General features: G+C 49.7%; 1 protein-coding gene and 1 gene segment (V, D, J or C); both read right to left on the bottom strand.

The window, feature by feature from the left end:
* Nucleotides 1-893: 893 nt before the first annotated feature.
* On the bottom strand, nt 894-5,515 carry LOC129715125 (T cell receptor beta variable 6-1-like). The segment is given in 4 exon segments: nt 894-914; nt 3,108-3,170; nt 3,968-4,344; nt 5,261-5,515. Coding segments are annotated over 4 exon segments (498 nt in total).
* On the bottom strand, nt 5,395-13,620 carry LOC129715124 (uncharacterized). The gene is made up of 3 exons (XM_055664992.1): nt 13,483-13,620; nt 12,098-12,565; nt 5,395-5,666 (listed from the first exon to the last, which is right to left on the bottom strand). The coding sequence occupies exons 1-3, from the start codon at nt 13,517-13,519 to the stop codon at nt 5,395-5,397; spliced, it is 777 nt and encodes a 258-aa protein (XP_055520967.1). The 5' UTR covers nt 13,520-13,620.
* Between the last annotated feature and the right edge of the window lie 8,880 nt (nt 13,621-22,500).

Genomic DNA, 22,500 nt, shown 5'->3' with positions numbered 1-22,500 from the left:
TCTCTCTCTCTCTCTCTCTCTCGTTCTCTCGCTCTCTCTCTCCTCTCTCTCTCTCCGCTCCTCCCCCTCTCTCTCCCCCCCTCTCTCTCTCTCTCTCTCTCTCTCTCTCTCTCTCTCTCTCTCTCTCTCTCTCTCTCTCTCTCTCTCTCTCTCTCCTCTCCTCCTCTCCTCTCTCTTCTCTCTCCTCTCTTCTCTCTTCCTCATCTCTCTCTCTTCTCCTCTCGCCTCTCCTCTCTCCCTCCTCCCCTCTTCTCTCTCCTCCTCTCCTCTCTCTCCTCTCTCTCCAAAACCTCCCTCTCCTCCCCTCTCTCTCTCTCTCTCTCTCTCTCTCTCTCTCTCTCTCCTCTTCCTCTCTCTCCTTCTCCCTCTTTCCCTCTCCTCCCGTCCCCTCTCTCCCCTCCTCCCTCTCCTCTCCTTCTCTCCTCTCTCTCTCTCCTTCTCTCTCCTCTCTCTCTCTCTCCTCCTCTCTCTCTCTATATCTCCCCCTTTCCCTCTCTATCTCTCTCTCTCTCTCCCTCTCTCTCTTTCTATCTCTCTCTCCTTCTCTCTCTATCCCTCCCTCTCTCCATCTCTCTCTATATATCTCTCCTCTCTCTATCTATCTCTCCCCTCTCTATCTCTCTCTCCCCCTCTCTTTCTCTCTCTCTCTCTCGTCTCTCTCTCTCTCTCGCTCCTTAAAAGTTTCGCTGTCATTACATTCTAGCTGCCCCACATATCTCCACCGCTGTTGCTCGCTGCAACTCAACACAACACCAACACCATTCTGCAGTTGTACAGGGCCCTAGTGAGAACACACCTGGAGTATTGTGTGCAGTTTTGATCTCTAACTTTGAGGACGGACATTCTTGCTTTTGAAGAAGTGCAGCGTACGTTCACAGGGTTAATTCCTGGGATCACGGGTCTGTCATATATGTCTGTGAGAGAATTGAGCGGCTAGATTAGATTAGATTCGTTTATTGTCATTCAGACCTTTCGGTCTGAACGAAATTCTGTTTCCCGTTTCCCTGCAGTCATACATATAATTTAAAAAATGACAAAAACACACAATCAACACAAATTTAACATCCACCACAGTGAGTTCACCAAACACCTCCTCACTGTGGTGGAAGGCAAAATCTTAAAGTCTCTGGCTCTTCCCTAGTCTTGTATACTTTGGAATTTAGAAGGATAAGAGGGGATCGTGTTGAAACATATAAGATTAATAAGGGTATGGACAAGCTGGACGGACACAGTCCAGAAGTAGGGGGCACAGTTTAAGAATAAGGGTTACGTCGTTTAGAACGGAGATGAGTAAACATTTTTTTCATACATCGATTTGTGAGTCTGTGGAATTCTCTGGCGGCCGGTTCTCTGGAAACTTTCAAGAGATAGCTAGATTGGCTTTTGAAGATAGCGGTGTCAGGGGAATAGGGAAGCAGGCAGCAACGGGGTTCCTACTGAGCCTCCACATCCTACTGACTGTGGATGATCTATGATCTATTTCTGCACTTATGTCTTACGATATTATGGCCTTTGGAGACAACCCTGACAATTCATCACACATTCACACTAGTCCAAGGTTATCCGAATTTCGTATCTGTTTAAGAATGAACTGCAGTAGGTGGCAAAATCAAAGGTAGGCACAATTGATGGGAAAAATCAGCGGGTGAGGCAGCATCTATGGAGCGAATCTATCTTTCGGATTCAACTGCTCTACATCGGTTAAAGCATGCGCAGGCTTGGCGATCGATTCCGGTCAGTTCGCTTTAACCAACCTGATCTCGCGGTGGCTCAGCACTACAACTCTCATTCCGAATCCGACCTTTCTGTGCTGAGCTTAACATCTGTAGTTGGTAGTCTACTGGAGAGTATTCTGTGTCAGGCTGCTTTGGAAGGTTGGATTGCAAGGGATCCAAGGAGAGATAGCTCATTGGATATCAAATTAGCTCCATAGAATGAATCAGATGGTAATGTTGGAAGGTTGCTTCTCACACTGGATGCCTGTGACTAGTGCTGTGCCTCAGGGCTCGGTGCTGGGCCTGTTACTGTTTATCATCAACATCAATGAGTTGGATGAGAACATACAGGGCAAGATTAGCAAGTTTGCTGATGATACAAAAGTTAATGATTTTACAGCTAGTGAAGATGAATGTGAAGGAATACAGCAGGATCCGGATGGAATGGCCCTGTGGGTGGTTGATCGTATTCAATACAGATAATGTGAGGTGTTGTATTTTGGGACGTCGAACAAGAGCAGGACCTACACAGTAGATGGTTGGCCTCTGACTAGTGTTGTAGAGCGTACGGATCTAAGAGTACAAGTGCATGGTTCCTTGAATGTCCATGGTCGTTGGGTACAACTGAATGAATGAATGATTGGATGAATGAATGAATGTATGTATGAATGAATGTATGAATGCATGATAAGTTTATTGGCCAAGCATTCACATACATGGAATTTGCCCGCAAGCGACAACGAAATTAAGTGACAGTTAGGAATGACACATAAAACATTAAGCATTTATAATAAAACATTATTGATTAAACATGTGAATTAAATCAGGTACCAGTGCAAAAGGAGGTTGCAGATTTTTGGGTATTGAGTAGAGCTAGTACTCGTGGAAAATAACTTTTTTCATGTCTGGCTGTGGCAGCTTTGACAGTCTGGAGTCTCCTTCTGGAAGGAACTGATTCAATGTAATTGTGGCCAGGGGTAGAGAGGTCGGAGATAATCTTGCCCGCTCGCTTCCTGGCCCTTGCAGTGTACTGTTCATCAATGGAAGGAAAGTTGCAGCCAACAAGCTTCTCAGCTGATCGGACGATTCGCTGCAGCCTCCGGATGTCGTGCTCGGTGGCTGAGCCAATCCAGACCACGATGGAGAGGATTTGGCCAAACTCTACGAAGGATGTATTGAATTGGACCATCATTGCCTGTGGCAGATTGCGCTTCCTCAGCTGCCGCAAGAAGTATGTCCTCTGTTGTGCCTTTTTGACCGGGGAGTCGATGGTAGCCCATTTAAGGTCCTTGGAGATGATGGTTCCCAGGACGTTACAACACTCCACATATGTGACTGTGGTGTTGTTGATGGTGAGTGGGGTGAGGGGAGGGGGAGATTTCCTAAACCTACAGTCAATCCCGCTCTTTGAAGTGCATTGCGCTCCAGGTTGTTGCGATGGCACCAAGCCGCCTGCTGTGTCACAAAATCATGAAATGAATAGATCGGATACATTCACTGGGTATTAGCCCAGAGTAGGGGAACCAAGAACCAGAGGACGCAGGTTCAGGGATAAGTGGAAGAGATTTAATAGTAATATAGTGATATGGACCAAGCGCAGGCAAGTAGGATAAGTGCAGCTGGAAAACTGTTGGTCGGTGTGGGCGAGTTAGGACGAATGGCCTGTTTCCACACTGCATCTCTATGACCTTATGACCATATGATTAGCAGCAAGAAAGTACACACTTATTTACGATACGGTACGATTCGATAAACCTTTATTGATCCCCGGAGGGAAATTGCTCTGCCAACAGTCACAACATATAACAAGGTACACGAAATCTTGAAACTAAAAGTGAATACAAAAAGAAACATATAAGACTTGTGCACCGCGCCTTATCCGGAACGAACGAACCAACAAACAAATCGTACTATCTCTCTATTCATCTCTCCCTTTCTCTTGCTCACTCTACATGACTCTAATTTCTACATCTATCTATCTATATATCTCTAGCGCTCTGTCTGTCTGTCTGTCTGTCTGTCTGTCTGTCTGTCTGTCTGTCTGTCTGTCTGTCTGTCTGTCTGTCTGTCTGTCTGTTTATCTCCGAAAAGAAAGTGCTGTCGGGGTGGTGGTGGCGGCAGATCCGATATTGGCGTGTTTAGACATTTTGAAAAGCACATGGCTCTGCAGGGGAAATGAAGGTCAGAAACGATCTAGGTGAAGAAATATACTCAGAGTGACGGGGGGGGGGGGAGCAGCAAAAGGACCTCACTGCCAGAGGGGGGCGCTCACTGTAAATGGAAGGATGTGTGAGGTTTTTGTGTGTCACCCTCGTTTCTCCGAGTCGCTGTGTGGACCAGGCGCAGAAATACACGGCCGACGACTTTGCTTCTAAGACGGAGGACTTTAAATAGAACTCGTTGAGGTTCGGTCTCTCTGCCTTCAATCCGTCCACCGAATTATCTGGCTGCACGTTTCCCTCTCCTGCTGAAGAAAACAGGATCTGTGGCCCCGCTCCCGGGTATTGTCTGTACCAATACCTGGAGTTACTGCTGCTACCGCCATCTACAATGCAATTCACCACCACCTTCTGGTCGGGAAATATAGACAGAGCGTCCGGAGTCTGACGGACCGTCACCGAGGTTGTATCTGCGTAAGAGACGGGGAGGCGTTGAGTAAAGACGGAGTCCCGGAGCAAAGAGGACGGCTAGAATATAGAATAACTTAACTGAATTGATTAACTGAATTGGTTGAAATGTACCGCCAGAAAAATCGTCCGTTCGTCCTAGCGAGACGTATTATTTAACGATGTAATGCAGAGGCTTTTTTCGGCGCTGGTGAGGTATCATTTCGCATATTTCGAGCAGCCATGGGCCCCACCAACGATTAAGGGTTGGCTTTCGTTGGAGAAGATACAGAGCAGATTTAAGAAAATGATTCCGGAGATCATAGGGTTAACGTATGAGGTGCGTTTGAAGCCGCTGGGCCTGTACTCGCTCAAGTTTAGAAGGATGAGGGGACATTATATTAAAACTTAGCGGTTAATGAAAAGACTGGATAGAGTGGGCGCAGAAAAAGGATGTTTCGGGTACTGGGAGATTGCAGAACCACGGGGCACAGAGTCAGAATAAAAGGATGTATATTTAAAATGTAGATGAGGAGGAATCTCTTTAGCCAGTGAATCTGTGGAAATCATAGCCACAGACGGCTGTGGAGAACGTCATTTGCATACTTCTTAGCGGAGATTGACAGGTACTTAATTAGTTTCCATGCAGGCATCACCCGAGGTCAGAATCGATCCCGGGTGTGTGCCGGCGGTGAAGCAGCATCTGCGCCTCTGTGCCGCTCCCTAAGGAGGTAAGGAAGAGGATTGAAGACGAGATGATGGAGAGCGGAGAGGGAGAGGGGTGGGTCGCAAAAGGGAAAAGAGCGTGAGGAGAAGAGGAAGCGGAGACGAAGATTGACTGAGACGTAATCTATTGGAGGAACGAGGTGAAATAAATGGAATGCGAAGAAGAAAGGAAGAGAGCAGCAAAATAGGAATAGATTATTCACATTCACTCACAGTGGACGCAGAGGATCAATCGCAGTATCAGAAGCATCTTTGTTCCGAGCTAGTTCTCTCCGGATTGAGATCGGCGAGGGCAGGAGTGACGAAGCTGCTCACATGAACTTCGCTCTATGTTCATCTCTGATTGGTCAGAATAAAGGAAGGGGGTGTGTCCGATCCATAATCCGTGTAACTTTGTTTGGCAGATGGAAACTCTCCGGCTGCACCGGTGTCTCTGGCTGCACGTTATCGGCAACGTAAGAGAAGAACAGGTTATCCCCCCCCTTCACCCGGTATTGTCTGTACCAGTAGTACATCACATGGTTACTATTGCCGTCCTCGATTGTACACCACCCCACCTTCTGTCCGGGAGATCCGGCCAACGCCTCCAAAGTCTGATGGTCCGTCACCGACGTATCATCTGAGAAAGAGCCGGAGTCGTTGAGTCAGCATGGAGACCCAGATCAAAGAGAACGCGTAAAAAGTCAAATATTCTTGAACGGTTGAATAAATTGTTTGAAAGTACAGCATAGGAAAAGGCCCTTTATCCAGTAGAGTCCCCGCCTTCCAACGATCACTCGTTGACATTAGTTCTTTCTCATCCCTCCCTACGCACTGGGGGCGATTTACTGGGGGCCAGTTAACCTTCAAACCGGAAAATGGGTATATGGAAGGCCGAGATTGATAGTCAAGATTGGTCCATGTGTCAAGAGTTATTGGGAGAAGGCAGGAGAATGGTATTGAGAGGAAAAGGTAGACCAGCCACGATTGAATGATGGGGTTAACATCCAGCGGTTGACGCGTGGTTAAATAATGTGTCATCAATTAATCGATCAACATTCCTCAGTAAATGTAATTGTCTTTTGTCCAAATATTAATTAAGTGCTAAGAAAGAACGCGACGTCATTAATACTTTGTCAAAACACAATTACACTGAGGAATGTAGGTCGATGCATTGACGACATTGACAATTTCTTAAAACGCACCTTTATGTTTGAGGGCTCAGACCGCGAGCTTCTTCTTCGTGTGCAGGTTAGTCATTCACCTATCGACCCACGTTGTGTCTCTCTGTCTTTGCCTCCTTCCCTCCCTCCTTCACTCCCATCCTCCCTACCTCCCTCCCTTCCTCCTTCCCTCCCATCCTCCCTCCTTCCCTCCCTCCCTCCCCTCCCTCCCTCCCTCCCTCCTCCCTCCCTCCCTCCCTCCCTCCCTCCCTCCCTCCCTCCCTCCCTCCCTCCCTCCCTCCCTCCCCCTCATCCCCTCCTCCCCTCCCCCCACTCTCCCTCTCCCCCCCCTACTTCCCTCCTCCTTTCACCTCTCCCTCCCTCCTCCCCTCCCTCCCCTCCCTCCTCCCTCCCTCCTTCCCTCACATCCCTCCCTCCCTCCTTCCCTCCTTCCGCCCTCTCCCTCCCGCCTCCCTCACTCCCTCCCTCCCTCCCTCCCCCCCTTACTTCTTCCCTCCCCTCCCTCCCTCCCCTCCCTCCCCCTTCCCCTCCCTCCCTCCCTCCCCCTCCCTCCCCTCCTCCCTCCCTCCCTCCCTCCCTCCCTCCCTCCCTCCCTCCCTCCCTCCCTCCTACCTCCCTCCGTCCCTCCTCCCTCCCCTCCCTCCCTCCCTCCCTCCCTCCCTCCCTCTATCCCTCCCTCCCTCCTTCCCTCCCTCCTTCCTCCCTCCCCTCCCTCCCTCCCTCCCTCCCTCCCTCCCTCCCCTCCCTCCCTCCCTCCCTCCTTCCCTCCCTCCCCTCCCTCCCGCCCTCCCTCCCCGCTCCCATTCCCACTCTCCCTCACTCTCCCACGCTCTCTCACTCCCTATCTTCCATTCCATCTCTCTCACCCTGTCGCATCGGCATTCCCGGAATCATTGACATTTTGGGCGACGGTTGCATCTGCGGTTCCTTTCTGTTGGGGGGGGGAGGGGGGGAGGGGCGATTGACTTTTGTTGCCAAGGTTTTAGAACATAGCTTCCCCAATGTGCTGGACAAAACTAAAAGGTGCATTGCCCTGCACTGTTTCACAGACCTCCAATTAGCTGGTTCAATGTTTGAAGGGTTTGAAGAAGGGCCTCAACCCAAAACGTCAACCATTCCTTGTCACGAGTTACTCCAGCATTTTGTGTCTATCTTCGTTTCAATGGTTCAAAGGTTTCCATATTAATAGGAAAACTAGAGGTGAAAAAAGGTACCGAACAGATCATTCTGTTCTGGGGTTTGTTCTGTATCTTTTCGTACCTCTAATTTCCCTCTCCCCTGACTCTCAGCCTGAAGAACTGTGTGCAGGATATTGTTCGTGTGCAGGGGTCGGTGTGGTCTCGGTGGGCCGAAGGGCCTGTTTCCGCGCGGTATCTCTCAACTAAACTAAACAGATAATCTATGTTAAGAAAATTGAGCATCTTTGTTGTTTCACTATGGATTGACGGGGCTTTCAAATCTCGCACGAGATACCTTGCGGCACGGTGGCGCAGCGGTACAGTGGCTGCCTGACAGCGCCAAAGACCCGGGTTCTTTTCTGATGACCGGTGCTGTCTGTACGGAGTTTATACGTTCTCCTGTGAGCTGCGTTGGTTTTCTCTGAGAACTTCCGTTTCCTCCCGCTCTCCAAAGACGCACAAGTTGTAGGTTAATTGGCTTGGTACAAGTGTAAATTGTCACTAGTGTATGTGGGATAGTGTTTGTGTGCGGGGATTGCTGGCCGGTGCGGATTCGGTGGGTCGAAGGGCCGGTTTCCGTGCTGTACCACTAAACTATAAAATGGCGGCGGCGGCGGCAGATTCAAATTGACAACGGTCCCTTACAGCGAGTCGGCATCAATTGATTCAATTGCCGACTGCGGTTTATTTCCATCCCGGACGAGGCCTGGTCCTACCACTTGACGAGGTACCACTGGAGGATCGCTCCGGTTGCGGTGGTCTGTGGCGTTTTTTGGCCGTTTTCGGCCGTGGAACGATTGTCACCCTGCGGCCTATATTGGTAGCCGCTAGAACCGTTAGAACGCAGCACGCTGCCCGGAGAGGACGCTGGCGTTGATTGTTCGCCGCTTCTCCGCCCGCCCCCCCCCCCCCTTTTGTCACCTGTCTGTTACCTACCTATTACCTACCTGCCTGTTACCTACCTGTTACCTACCTGTTACCTACCTGTTACCTACCTGCCTGTCTGTTACCTGCCTGTGCCTGTGCCTGTGCACCCGCACCGTTGGACACCTCGCTGCACCTGCACTGCTGGATACTCTCTGCACCCTCATCGCTGGACTACCTCTACATTTGCTCTGCTGGACAACCACTCTGCTCCCTCACCGCTGGATACTCTCTCCACCTGCACCGCTGGACACCTCTCTGCACCCTCACTGCTGGACAGCCCTCTTCACCTTATCTGCTGGACACCTCTCTGCACCCTCACCCTCAGAGACAACCTCTCTGCTGTTTCCTGCAGCTGCTCGGGCTCCTCATCATGCTCAAATACTCAACTCTGCAACTGATTGGTCTTTTCAACAACCGCATCCCATCCTGCATCCAAGTCATTAAACAGCTTAGACTTCTACGTCGACCCCGTTTCATCCACAGAGGCTCTCGACGCAAGCTTGTTTACTTCAACCACGGCCATTCCATTACATCCATCTGCTCACTACCACGCTCTGCAACCCCTCAACCGCGTTATCCCCCATCCCAGTTGACCGCACGCATTGTCAACTGGGACAACTTAAGATCTTTCCAGCCTGCCCCCATCCCTCCACCCTCTCACAGTGCCAACTTTGCCCTCCTCAACACCAGGTCGCTCAACAGCAAAGCCCTTGCTCTCCATGAACTATTCCTTTGACAGCACTCTGGACTCCCTTCTGCTCACTGAAACCTGGCAACATCCCAATGTCTTCTTCTCCCTCAATCAAGCATCCCCACCTGGATTTAATTACATCTCCAAACCCCGCCCCTCCCGCCATGGAGGTGGTCTCGCTGTTATTTTCAACTTTTCAACTGGATAACTGAACTCACCCTCCCCCCAGTAGCATCATTTGAATTCCTCTCCTTCAATGCCCTTTCTTCCAGGACAGTCATCCCCATTTACCGGCCACCTAAACCAAACCCCTCCTACCTATCTGACCACTGAACTACTCACACTTGCCTCATCCCTCTCCCCACGTCTGCTGCTACTTGGTGACTTAAATATTCACATGGACTCCCCCACCTGCAAGCTCGCATCTGAATTCGCCTTTTTACTTGACAACTTCTCTGTCACTCAGCACGTCACCTTTCCCACCCATGACAAAGGTCACATACTTGATATATACAAATCAACCGGTAGTCGACCTCCATCTATGCCTCTCCCCCCTCTCTGATCATAAGCTTATACGGTTCACCATCCCTTCTCCGACACCTCGCCCCCGCTTCCTCCGAGAAATCACCTTCCGTAATCTAAAATCCATCGATACCCCACCATCTCTCTGACGTGCTCTCCACCACTCTACCCCTGGACTCAAAACATATCTCACATGATGATCTCATAAACCATCTCAACTCCACCTTGTCTACCTCCCTTAACATTCTGCCCCCCCCCCCCCCCCCCCCCCCTCAAAACAAGAACCGTAACTTCAACACATCTTCACTCTGGTACACACCTGCACTTCGTAAACTGAATCAGACTGGTCGCCGACTTGAACGAATCACAAATAAATCATCTCTCACAGTCCACCATGAAGATTACAAACTCCACCTCACTGACTACAAAGATGCTCTCATTGCTGCAAAATCTGCCTACCTCTCCACAATCTTCACCGATCCCTGCCTAAACCACAGAACCCTCTTCTCCACAGTGGGCAACCTCCTCAAGCCTCGAGCCAGTAGAGATCTCTGCAACTCATTCCTCCACTTTTTCGCTGATAAAATCAGCACCACCTATCAATCTTTATCCCCTGTACCCGACTCCCCAGCATCTACTCCACCACCTACCAAGTCCCCTCCTTTCAACATCTCCACTGACCTCCTTACCCCTCCTCCATTCTGCTCCTTCTCTCAGTTTGACCTGGTCACCCCTGCAGAAATCTCCAAACTCATAAGCTCTTCCAAACCCACTACCTGCTCCCTCGACCCTCTCCCCACTCGCCTGCTGAAGTCCTGCCTCCCCGTTCTCTGCCCCTACCACAATAATCTCTTCAACTCCTCATTGTACCAAGGAATTCCCCCTCCGCTTTCAAAACTGCTGCTGTCACACCAACCTTAAAGATACCTGGTCTCGATCCGTCCTCTCTCATTAACTACCGCCCAATTTCAAACCTCGCCTTTCTTTCAAAAATCGTGGAGCGTATCGTTGCGTCACAACTTTATGCCCACCTCCTTGCGTATAACCTATCTAAACCCCTCCAATCTCGCTTTCGCCCCCTCCATAGCACAGAGACTGCTCTCCTCAAAGTCCTCAACGACCTCCTCACCTCTGCTGATAGTGGTTCCCTCAACATCCCCATCCTCCTCGACCTGAGCGCAGCTTTCGATACAGTGAACCATAACATCTTGCTCACCAGACTCAAAGACCTCGGCATTGAAGGCTCTGCACTCAGCTGGCTCCGTTTCTACCTTTCCAGCAGATCCCACTTCATCTCTCTCCATAACCACACCTCTGCTACAGCCACAGTCACTCAAGGCGTTCCCCAAGGCTCCGTACTCGGCCCCCTCCTCTTCATCATCTACATCCTCCCCCTTGGTCAGATACTCCGCCACTTCAAGCTGGACTTCCACTGGTACGCCGATGACACCCAGATCTACCTCGGCACCAAATCCCCCCACAACCCCCCCCCCCTCCCATATCAACACCTAGTTGTCAGCTATAAAAAACCTGGAAGCAACATAACTTCCTCAAACTGAACAGCGATAAAACAGAATTCCACCTCATAGGCTCCAAATCCACACTCAGCAAAATCAATAACCCCACTCACACCACTGTCTCCCCATCTCCCCAGGCCCGCAACCTTGGCGTGATCTTTGATTCCACCCTCTCCCTTGAGCCTTACATCCGGCATGTCATTAACACCTCCTTCTTTCACCTCCGCAACATCGCCAAACTCAGACCCTCTCACACCTCCCGCTGCTGAAAGACTCGTCCATGCCTTCATCTCCTCCCAACTGGACTACTGCAACTCACTTCTCCTTGGCATCAGCTCCACCTACATCAACCGACTCCAACTGGTCCAGAACGCAGCCGCCCGACTCATCACCCACAGCAAATCCTGGCATCACATCACTCCAGTCCTCAAACAGCTTTACTGGCTTCCCATCTCCCACCGGATCACCTACAAAATCCTGGTCCTCACCTACAAAGCTCTCCACCATCTGTCCCCCCCATATTTCACTGACCTCCTCTCCCCCTACCAACCCTCACGGCCCCTCAGATCCACATCAGCCGGTCTCCTCTCCATCCACAAGTCCAACCTCCGCAGTTTTGGGGACAGAGCCTTCTCCAGGGCATCTCCCAGGCTCTGGAACTCCCTCCCCCAACTGATCCGCAATTCCGTGTTCCTCACCATCTTCCAGTCCCGCCTCAAGACCCATCTCTTCAACTCTGCCTATCCTTAGCCCCACATCCCCTCCGTTTTCTTCTGTGCTTGAATTGCCTCATTTGTGTTTTGAATTGAATTCTGTCTTTAATTTGTGTACTAGTCATCTCTCTACTATTTATTCCATTCCGCTTACATGTTTTTCCTCTACTTGCTAAATTTTGTTAAGGTGTAGTTGAGACTCTTGAAAGGCATCCATAAATAACATTTATTATTATTATTATTAAAATAAACTAGAGCAGATAATCTATGGAAAGAAAGTAGAGCATCTTTACTGGTACATTATCACTAGACGGGGATTTTAAATCCCACACGAGATACCTTTAAGAATGAAGCATGCATTTCTGCCAGTCATAGAAACAGAAACATAGAAAATCTCAGAGTGACGGGGGGAACAGCACAAGGACCTCACTGCCAGAGGGGGGCGCTCACTGTAAATGGAAGGATGTGTGAGGTTTTTGTGTGTCACCCTCGTTTCTCCGAGTCGCTGTGTGGACCAGGCGCAGAAATACACGGCCGACGAATTTGCCTCTAAGCGGGACGACGTTAAATAGAACTCGTTGGGTTTCGGTCTCTCTGCCTTCAATCCGTCCACCGAATTATCTGGCTGCACGTTTCCCTCTCCTACTGAATAAAACAGCATCTGTGGCCCCGCTCCCGGGTATTGTCTGTACCAATACATGTAGTTACTGCTGCTACCGCCATCTACAATGCAATTCACCACCACCTTCTGGTCGGGCAATATAGACAGAGCGTCCGGAGTCTGACGGACCGTCACCGAGGTTGTATCTGCGTAAGAGACGGGGAGGCGTTGAGTAAAGACGGAGTCCCGGAGCAAAGAGGACGGCTAGAATATAAAATAACTTAACTGAATTGATTAACTGAATTGATTGAAATGTACAGCCAGAAAAATCGACGGTTCGTCCTAGCGAGACGAATTATTTAACGATGTAATGCAGAGTATTTTTCGGCGCTGGTGAGGTATCATTTCGCATATTTCGAGCAGTCATGGGCCCCACCAACGATCAAGGGTTTGCTTTCGTTGGAGAGGATCCAGAGCAGATTTACGAAAATGATTCCGGAGATCATAGGGTTAACGTATGAGGTGCGTTTGAAGCCGCTGGGCCTGTACTCGCTGAAGTTTAGAAGGATGAGTGGACATTGTATTAAAACTTAGCGGTTAATGAAAAGACTGGATAGAGTGGGCGCAGAAAAAGGATGTTTCGGGTACTGGGAGATTGGAGAACCACGGGGCACAGTCAGAATAAAAGGATGTATATTTCAAATGTAGATGAGGAGGAATTTCTTTAGCCAGTGAATCTGTGGAACTCATTGCCACAGACGGCTGTGGAGAACGTCATTTGCATACTTCTAAGCGGCGACTGACAGGTACTTTATTAGTGAGGGTTCCACGCAGGCATCACCCGAGGTCAGAATCGATCCCGGTTGTGTGCAGGCGGTGAAGCAGCATCTGCGCCTCTGTGCCGCTCCCTAAGGAGGTAAGGAAGAGGATGAAGACGAGGTGATGGAGAGCGGAGAGGGAGAGTGGTGGGTCGCAAAAGGGAAAAGAGCGTGAGGAGAAGAGGAAACGGAGACGAAGATTGACTGAAACGTAATCTATTGGAGGAACGATGTGAAATAAATGGAATGCGCAGAAGAAAGGACGAGAGCAGCAACAAAGTTATAGATTATTCACATTCACTCACAGTGGACGCAGAGGATCAATCGCAGTATCAGAAGCATCTTTGTTCCGAGTTAGTTCTCTCCACATTGAGATCGGCGAGGGCAGGAGTGACGAAGCTGCTCACACGAACTTCGCTCAATGTTCATTTCTGATTGGTCAGAATAAAGGAAGGGGGTGTGTCCGATACATAAACCGTGTAACTTTGTTTGGCAGATGGAAACTCTCCGGCTGCACCGGTGTTTTTGGCTGCACGTTATCGGCAACGTAAGAGAAGACCAGTTTACCCCCCCCCCCCCCCTCGCACGGGTATTGTCTGAAACAGTAGTACATCACATGGTTACTATTGCCGTCCTCGATTGTACACCACCCCACCTTCTGTCCGGGAGATCCGGCCAACTCCTCCAAAGTCTGATGGTCCGTCACCGACGTATCATCTGAGAAAGAGCCGGAGTCGTTGAGTCAGCATGGAGACCCAGATCAAAGAGAACGCGTAAAAAGTCAAATATTCTTGAACGGTTGAATAAATTGTTTGAAAGTACAGCATAGAAAAAGGCCCTTTATCGCGTAGAGTCCCCGCCTTCCAACGATCACTCGTTGACATTAGTTCTTTCTCATCCCTCCCTACGCACTGGGGGCGATTTACTGAGGGCCAATTAACCTTCAAACCGGAAAATGGGTATATGGAAGGCCGAGATTGATAGTCAAGATTGGTCCATGTGTCAAGAGTTATGGGGAGAAGGCAGGAGAATGGTATTGAGAGGAAAAGGTAGACCAGCCACGATTGAATGATGGGGTTAACATCCAGCGGTTAACGCGTGGTTAAATAATGTGTCATCAATTAATCGATCAACATTCCTCAGTAAATGTAATTGTCTTTTGTCCAAATATTAATTAACCATATAACCATATAACCATATAACAATTGCAGCACGGAAACAGGCCATCTCGGCCCTACAAGTCCGTGCCGAACTATTTTTTCCCCTTAGTCCCACCTGCCTGCACTCATACCATAACACTCCATTCCCTTCTCATCCATATACCTATCCAATTTATTTTTAAATGATACCAATGAACCTGCCTCCACCACTTCCACTGGAAGCTCATTCCACACCGCTACCACTCTCTGAGTAAAGAAGTTCCCCCCTCATATTACCCCTAAACTTCTGTCCCTTCATTCTGAAGTCATGTCCTCTTGTTTGAATCTTCCCTATTCTCAAAGGGAAAAGCTTGTCCACACCAACTATGTGCTATGAAAGAACGCGACGCCATTAATACGTTGTCAAACACAATTACACTGAGGAATGTAGGTCGATGCATTGACGACATTGAGAATTTCTTAAAACGCACGTTTATGTTTGAGGGCTCAGACCGCGAGCTTCTTCTTCGTGTGCAGGTTAGTCATTCACCTATCGACCCACGTTGTGTCTCTCTGTCTTTCGCTTTCCTCGTCCCTTCCTCCCTCTCTCCCTCTCTCTCTCTCTCTCTCTCTCTCGCGCATCGACTCTCTCTCATTCTCCCACGCTCTCTCACTCCCTATCTTCCCTTCCATCTCTCTCACCCTGTCGCCTCGGCATTCCCGGAATCATTGACATTTTGGGCGACGGTTGCATCTGCAGTTTCTTTCTGTTGGGGGGGGGGAGGGGGGAGCGATTGACTTTTGTTGCCAAGGGTTTAGAGCATAGCATAACCCGCTTCCCCAATGTGCTGGACAAAATTAGAAGGTGCATTGCCCTGCACTGTTTCACAGACCTCCAATGAGCTGGTTCAATGTTTGAAGGGTTTGAAGAAGGGCCTCAACCCAAAACGTCACCCATTCCTTGTCCCACCGAGTTACTCCAGCATTTTGTGTCTATCTTAGTTTCAATGGTTCAAAGGTTTCCATATTATTAGGAAAACTAGAGGTGAAAAAAGACCGGACAGATCATTCTGTTCTGGGGTTTGTTTTGTATCTTTTCATACCTCTAATTTCCCTCTCCCCTGACTCTCAGCCTGAAGAACTGTGTGCAGGATATTGTTCGTGTGCAGGGGTCGGTGTGGTCTCGGTGGGCCGAAGGGCCTGTTTCCGCGCTGTATCTATCAACTAAACTAAACAGATAATATGAATTGACGGGACTTTCAAATCTCGCACGAGATACCTTGCGGCACGGTGGCGCAGCGGTACAGTGGCTGCCTGACAGCGCCAAAGACCCGGGTTCTTTTCTGATGACCGGTGCTGTCTGTACGGAGTTTATACGTTCTCCTGTGAGCTGCGTTGGTTTTCTCTGAGATATTCCGTTTCCTCCCACTCTCCAAAGACGCACAGGTTGTAGGTTAATTGGCTTGGTACAAATGTAAATTGTCACTAGTGTATGTGGGATAGTGTTTGTGTGCGGGGATTGCTGGCCGGTGCGGATTCGGTGGGTCGAAGGGCCGGTTTCCGTGCTGTATCACTAAACTATAAAATGGCGGCGGCGGCGGCAGATTCAAATTGACAACGGTCCCTTACAGCGAGTCGGCATCAATTGCTTCAATTGCCGACTGCGGTTTATTTCCATCCCGGACGAGGCCTGGACCTACCAGCTGACGAGGTACCACTGGAGGATCGCTCCGGTTGCGGTGGTCTGTGGCGTTTTTTGGCCGTTTTCGGCCGTGGAACGATTGTCACCCTGCGGCCTATATTTGTAGCCGCTAGAACCGTTAAAACCCTGCACGCTGCCCGGAGAGGACGCTGGCGTTGATTGTTCGCCGCTTCTCCGCCCGCCGCCCCGCCTCCCCCTTTGTCACCTGTCTGTTACCTACCTGTTACCTACCTGCCTGTCTGTTAGCTGCCTGTGCCTGTGCACCGTCGACGCTGGACACCTCCCTGCACCTGCACCGCTGGACAACCTCTCTGCACCTGCAATGCTGGATACTCCCTGCACCCTCATCGCTGGACTACCTCTACATCTGCTCTGCTGGACAACCCATCTGCCCCCTCAATGCTGGACACCTCGCTGCATCTGCGCTGCGTGGCAACCTCTTTGCTCCCTCACTGCTGGACCCCTCGCTGCACCAGCTCTGCTGGACAACCACTCTGCTCCCTCACCGCTGGATACTCTCTCCACCTGCACCGCTGGACACCTCCCTGCACCCTCACTGCTGGACAGCCCTCTTCACCTTCTCTGCTGGACACCTCTCTGCACCCTCACCCTCAGAGACAACCGCTCTGCTGTTTCCTGCAGCTGCTCGGGCTCCTCATCATGCTCAAATACTCAACTCTGCAACTGATACCTGGTCTCGACCCCTCCTCTCTCATTAACTACCGCCCAATTTCAAACGTCGCCTTTCTTTCAAAAATCCTGGTGCGTATTGTTGCGTCACAACTTCATTCCCACCTCCTTGCGTATAACCTATCTAAACCCCTCCAATCTCGCTTTCGCCCCCTCCATAGCACAGAGACTGCTCTCCTCAAAGTACTCAACGACCTCCTCACCTCTGCTGATACTGGTTCCCTCAACATCCCCATCCTCCTCGACCTGAGCGCAGCCTTCGATACAGTGAACCATAACATCTTGCTCACCAGACTCAAAGACCTAGGCATTGAAAGCTCTACACTCAGCTGGCTCCGTTCCTACCTTTCCAACAGAACCCACTTCATCTCTCTCCATAACCACACCTCTGCTACAGGCACAGTCACTCAAGGCGTTCCCCAAGGCTCCGTACTCGGCCCCCTCCTCTTCATCATCTACATCCTCCCCCTTGGTCAGATACTCCGCCACTTCAACCAGGACTTCCACTGGTACGCCGATGACACCCAGATCTACCTCGGCACCAAATCCCCCCACAACCCCCCACAACCCCCCCACCCCCCGCCCATATCAACACATATTTGTCAGCTGTAAAAACCTGGAAGCAACATAACTTCCTCAAACTCAACAGCGATAAAACTTAATTCCACCTCATAGGCCCCAAATCCACACTCAGCAAAATCGATAACCCCACTCACACCACTGTCTCCCCATCTCCCCAGGCCCGCAACCTTGGCGTGATCTTTGATCCCACCCTCTCCCTTGAGCCTCACATCCGCCATGGCATTAAAACCTCCTTCTTTCATCTCCGCAACATCGCCAAAATCAGACCATCTATCACACTTCCCGCTGCTGAAAGACTCATCCACGCCTTCATCTCCTCCCGACTGGACTACTGCAACTCACTTCTCCTTGGCATCAGCTCCACCTACATCAACCGACTACAACTGGTCCAGAACGCAGCCGCCCGACTCATCACCCACACCAAATCCTGGCATCACATCACTCCAGTCCTCAAACAACTTCACTGGCTTCCCATCTCCCACCGGATCACCTACAAAATCCTGGTCCTCACCTACAAAGCTCTCCACCATCTGCCCCCCCCATATCTCACTGACCTCCTCTCCCCCTACCAACCCTCACGGTCCCTCAGATCCACATCAGCCGGTCTCCTCTCCATCCACAAGTCCAACCTCCGCAATTTTGGGGACAGAGCCTTCTCCAGGGCAGCTCCCAGGCTCTGGAAGTCCCTCCCCCAACTGATCCGCAATTCCGTGTCCCGCCTCAAGACCCATCTCTTCAACTCTGCCTATCCTTAGCCCCACATCCCCTCCCTTGTCATCTGTGCTTGAATAGCCTCATATTGTGTTTTGAATTAATTTGTGTACTAGTCATCGCTCTACTATTTATTTCATTCCGCTTACATGTTTTTCCTCTACTTCCTAAATTTTTGTAAGGTGTAGTTGAGACTCTTGAAAGGCGCCCATAAATAACATTTATTATTATTATTATTATTATTAAACTAAACTAGAGCAGATAATCTATGGAAAGAAAGTAGAGCATCTTTATTGGTACATTATGACTTGACGGGGATTTCAAATCCCTCACGAGATACCTTTAAGAATGAAGCATGCATTTCTACCAGTCATAGAGACAGAAACATAGACAATTGGTGCAGGAGTAGGCCAATAGGCATTTCGAGCCAGCACTGCCATTCTATTTGATCATGCCTGATCATCTAAGAGCAGTATCCCCCTTCATGCTTTCTCCACGTGTCCCTTGCTTCCGTTAGCCCTAAGAGCTCAATCTAACTCTCTCTTGAAAACATCCAGTTTTCTGTGGCAGATAATTGCACAGAATCACAACTCTCTGGGTGAAAAGGTGTTTCCTTATCTCAGTCCTAAATGGCCTACCCCCTTATTATGAAACTGTAGCCCCTTGTCCTGGACTCACCAGTCACTCTGGGTGAAGTCCAGATGGAGCTGACAATGTTTGCATCTTCCACGTCAAATAAAATTCAACTGAATTACAGAAGGTAAGAGAAAGAAGTATATTGATTTCTCCTTCATTAGAAGCACGGTTGACACGGTTACAAAGATAAACCAACTTTTATTTCAAGTAATTTAAAAGTCACTTCAACAAACGCGGGGACAAGCAGTGTGGTGATTGCTTTATTCACTGCTTTCAATGACACATCCATGGGCTCCCTGAGCAATTTAATGCATATCTTCTTCATTTGACCTCAACTGATCGTTACGACAATATTTACTAAGCGAGGTCAGAGATCACCTTGCAAGAAGCCCTAGCAATCATGGAGTGAAAAACGTCACCGTTTTTTTATTGAGAAGAGCTATCATCTTGTGTATTGATCTCAGTGCGCTTTGCCCACTCTGGTCTCAGAGCTGCTGATTCCAACCATGGCAGCCTCCTGAATGCAGAGACGTGTGAGTTTACCGAGACCAATGTGACGATACCATTGAGTCTGGTTTAGGTTTTTAGTTCAGAATCAATGCCGAAGGCAGACCAAACATCTTAAACAGAGATTGGTCAGATACAGTGAGAAATCATGTGAAATAATCACTTAATTTTATTTTAAATGAATGTACCTCCATGTTATACTGTTTAGTTTGGAGATACAGCGCAGGTAGTCCAATGAGTTCGCACCCACCAGCGATTTTAATATTTTCTTATTTGTCAATTTGTGCCAGATTATTTGGTGGCCAATCAACCGCTGCCTTTAAGGGGGTTGCGTCCAATCACCAACCAGCTTGCCTTAAAATTCCCGTCCAATCAACAATTCGGTCTCCTCCCGCCAAATGAACCGCTGTCTCCAAGGGCATTGTATCCAATCACTTAATGCAGTTTAATGGTAATTAACCGCTACGGTAAAGTGTGGAAGCCAGTGGAGCTACTGACAATCAAACGGGAGGGAGCAGGAGAGATTCACACAGTGTATATAGCACCTAGTGTACAATTTCATAATCTATATTACTATAACTCTGTTCTTGACCGGTTTTGGCGATCTGTGCTGCGATTTCCGAGAGAACGCCGCCACCTACGGCCGTCATTTTTTGCCACCTTGCTCAGAGCCCCCCTCCACCGTATGTGTGCTGAGGATTTTGCCCGTCGATGAAAAATGACAGAGCTATTAATGATCTTACAAAATTCCCCATTCTCTCTGCTGCCCCCGCTGGAGGCAGGGGGGAGGGACTATAAAACCAGGACGTGGTGTGCCTCAATCAGTTTCGACAACATGGAGGTCTGAGCTCTGAATGACTGAACAAATGTCTACACAGCTGAGAGTAAGTATCCTTAATTTGGTTTGAAAATTAAAATATGGTTATGGTTAGTTTGAGGGAAAAAAGCGCTGCCTGCAAATGGTTGTTTGGGGGGTTTGGGTTGAGTAAAAATACATTCTCTCTCTCTCTCTCTCTCTCCCTATCCCTCTTTCGTTCTCTCTCTCCCCCAGTCTCTCTCCCCTTCTCTCTCTCTCTCTCCCCTCCCCTCCTCTCTCCCCCCTCTCCTCTCCCCCCCTTCTCCTCAACCCCTCTCCCTCACCCCCTCTCCTCCCCCCCCCCCCACTCCTCTCCCCCCACCCTCCTCCCCCACTCCTCTCCCCCTCTCTCTCCTCTCCTCCCCCCCCCTCCTCCCCCCCCCCTCTCCTCTCTCCCCCACCCTCTCCTCTCTCCCCCACCCCTCTCTCTACCCACCCCTCTCCTCTCCCTCTCCCTCTCTCTCAACCCCCTCCTCCTCTCCCCCCCCCCTCCCCTCCCCCCCCCTCCCCCCTCTCCCCCTCTCCTCTTCTCCCCCTCTCCTCTCCCCTCTCCTCTCCTCTCTGCTCTCCCCCCTCTCTAGATGTGACTGCAAGTTGGGGGCTATGCGTCAGTAGATAGGGTGGTTATGGAGTAAAAGGAGCAAATTAATATAATATCAAGGGGGTAATTAGCGTGAGTGTGGGGGGGAGGGGGGGGGGTAGTTAGTGTGTATGACGCTGCATGCTGCCTCCCCCCCACCCCCCACAACCACACGTTGGGGGAACAGACCCAACGGGTCTGCACTTGGTCTAGTATATACTAAATAACTGGACTGACAGACCTTGGCTGGGAACCTGGGGCTCACCAAAATTGTTCCCAATTGGGATACGCGCCTCCTTAGGCCCGCCCTCATGGGGTAGATTCGAGTGAGAACACGTGGTATAAGGACATAAACATCCAGGGAAGAGATACTCAGAGAGATTGGTGAGCAGCACAAAAACCTCATGAACGGAGGGGGTCACTTACTGCCACAAGAGGAGGAAGTGGTGTTTTTGTTTGTCACCCATGTCTACGACAGTGCGCGTTGAGAATAGTGATAGAGCGAGTAAAGGGGAAAGAGAAAGAGCGGGTGAAGGAAAGAAAGATAACCGTACTTTGTTCTGTTTCACGCACAGTGGAAGGAGATCATCAGTTGCGGTAACAGAAGCATCTTTCTCCTGAGATTATGCCCTTAGTACCAAGACTGATGGGCGATTGTGCGGTGAATCTGTTCGCGTCCAAACCTTTCGTATCTCCATCAAATACATGCCCGCATTTAGTAACGGCTGAAAACGTCACCCTTCCCACATTAATCACGAAACCCTCCCCGCCAGCTCTCCGTCATGTTCCACCCTTCCGTTTTATTTGTCAGGCCGTCCCTTCAGCCCCAATCTCGTCAGGGCCATGGATATCATTGTCACACTCACTCACTCACTCACTCACTCACTCACTCACTCACTCACTCACTCACTCACTCACACTCACTCACTCACTCACTCACTCACTCACTCACTCACTCACTCACTCACTCGCACGCTCACACTCACTCACTCACTCACTCACTCACTCACTCACTCACTCACTCACTCACTCACTCACACACACCACTCACTTTCTTTCAGTCTTTATTTACTGCTATAACTGTCTCTATTTACGTCTCTCGCTCTCCTTTATGCCTCTCCCTCTCCGTCTCTCTCATCACCCTCTCTATCCATCGTTCCACCTCACTTCACCTCTCTCTCTCTCTCTCTCTCTCTCTCTCTCTCTCTCTCTCTCTCTCTCTCTCTCTCTCTCTCTCTCTCTCTCTCTCTCTCTCTCTCTCTCTCTCTCTCTCTCTCTCTCTCTCTCTCTCTCTCTCTCTATCTGTTTTTTTCTCTCCCTATTTATCTCTCCTCCCCATCTCGCCCCCTTCCAACTCTCACTCATCTTTCCCGCTGAAATCATATCTGCAAACTCTTCGCAGCCTTCCTACTCCCCGCCTCTGACCCTCCCGTTAAACGACTCTGCAACTAGCAGAGCGGCGTGACATTGCTAGAAGGCTAATATTGCCAATATAGTCCCGCATTCAGAGGTCTGTATGTAATTAGGGAAGTTAATCCAACGTGTATATTGATGAAGGCGGAATTACACAATGATATTTAAACCGGTAAATAGTTGCATAGTTGGCAATTGAATGTCAATGGATAGATTCACTGAGTATTTGCCCAGAGTAGGGGAACCGAGACCCAGAGGACGTAGGGTCAAGGTGAATTGGAATAGATTTAATAGGAATGTCGGGATATGGACCACGCGCAGGATTAATGCAGCTGGAACACTGTTGGCCGGTGTGGCGAGTTAGGACAAATGGCCTGTTTCCACACTGCCTCTCTATGACCCCGTGACCCTATGACAAGCAGTAAGAAACTCCACACGTATTTACGATACGGTACGATTCGATAAAACGTTATTGATCCCCGAGGGAAATTGCTCTGTCAACAGTCA

Source organism: Leucoraja erinacea, unplaced genomic scaffold (genome assembly GCF_028641065.1).
Source record: "Leucoraja erinacea ecotype New England unplaced genomic scaffold, Leri_hhj_1 Leri_1027S, whole genome shotgun sequence".
Taxonomy (NCBI): domain Eukaryota; kingdom Metazoa; phylum Chordata; class Chondrichthyes; order Rajiformes; family Rajidae; genus Leucoraja; species Leucoraja erinaceus.
Note: the sequence above shows the minus strand (reverse complement) of the source record. Positions and strands in the feature narration are given on the sequence as shown.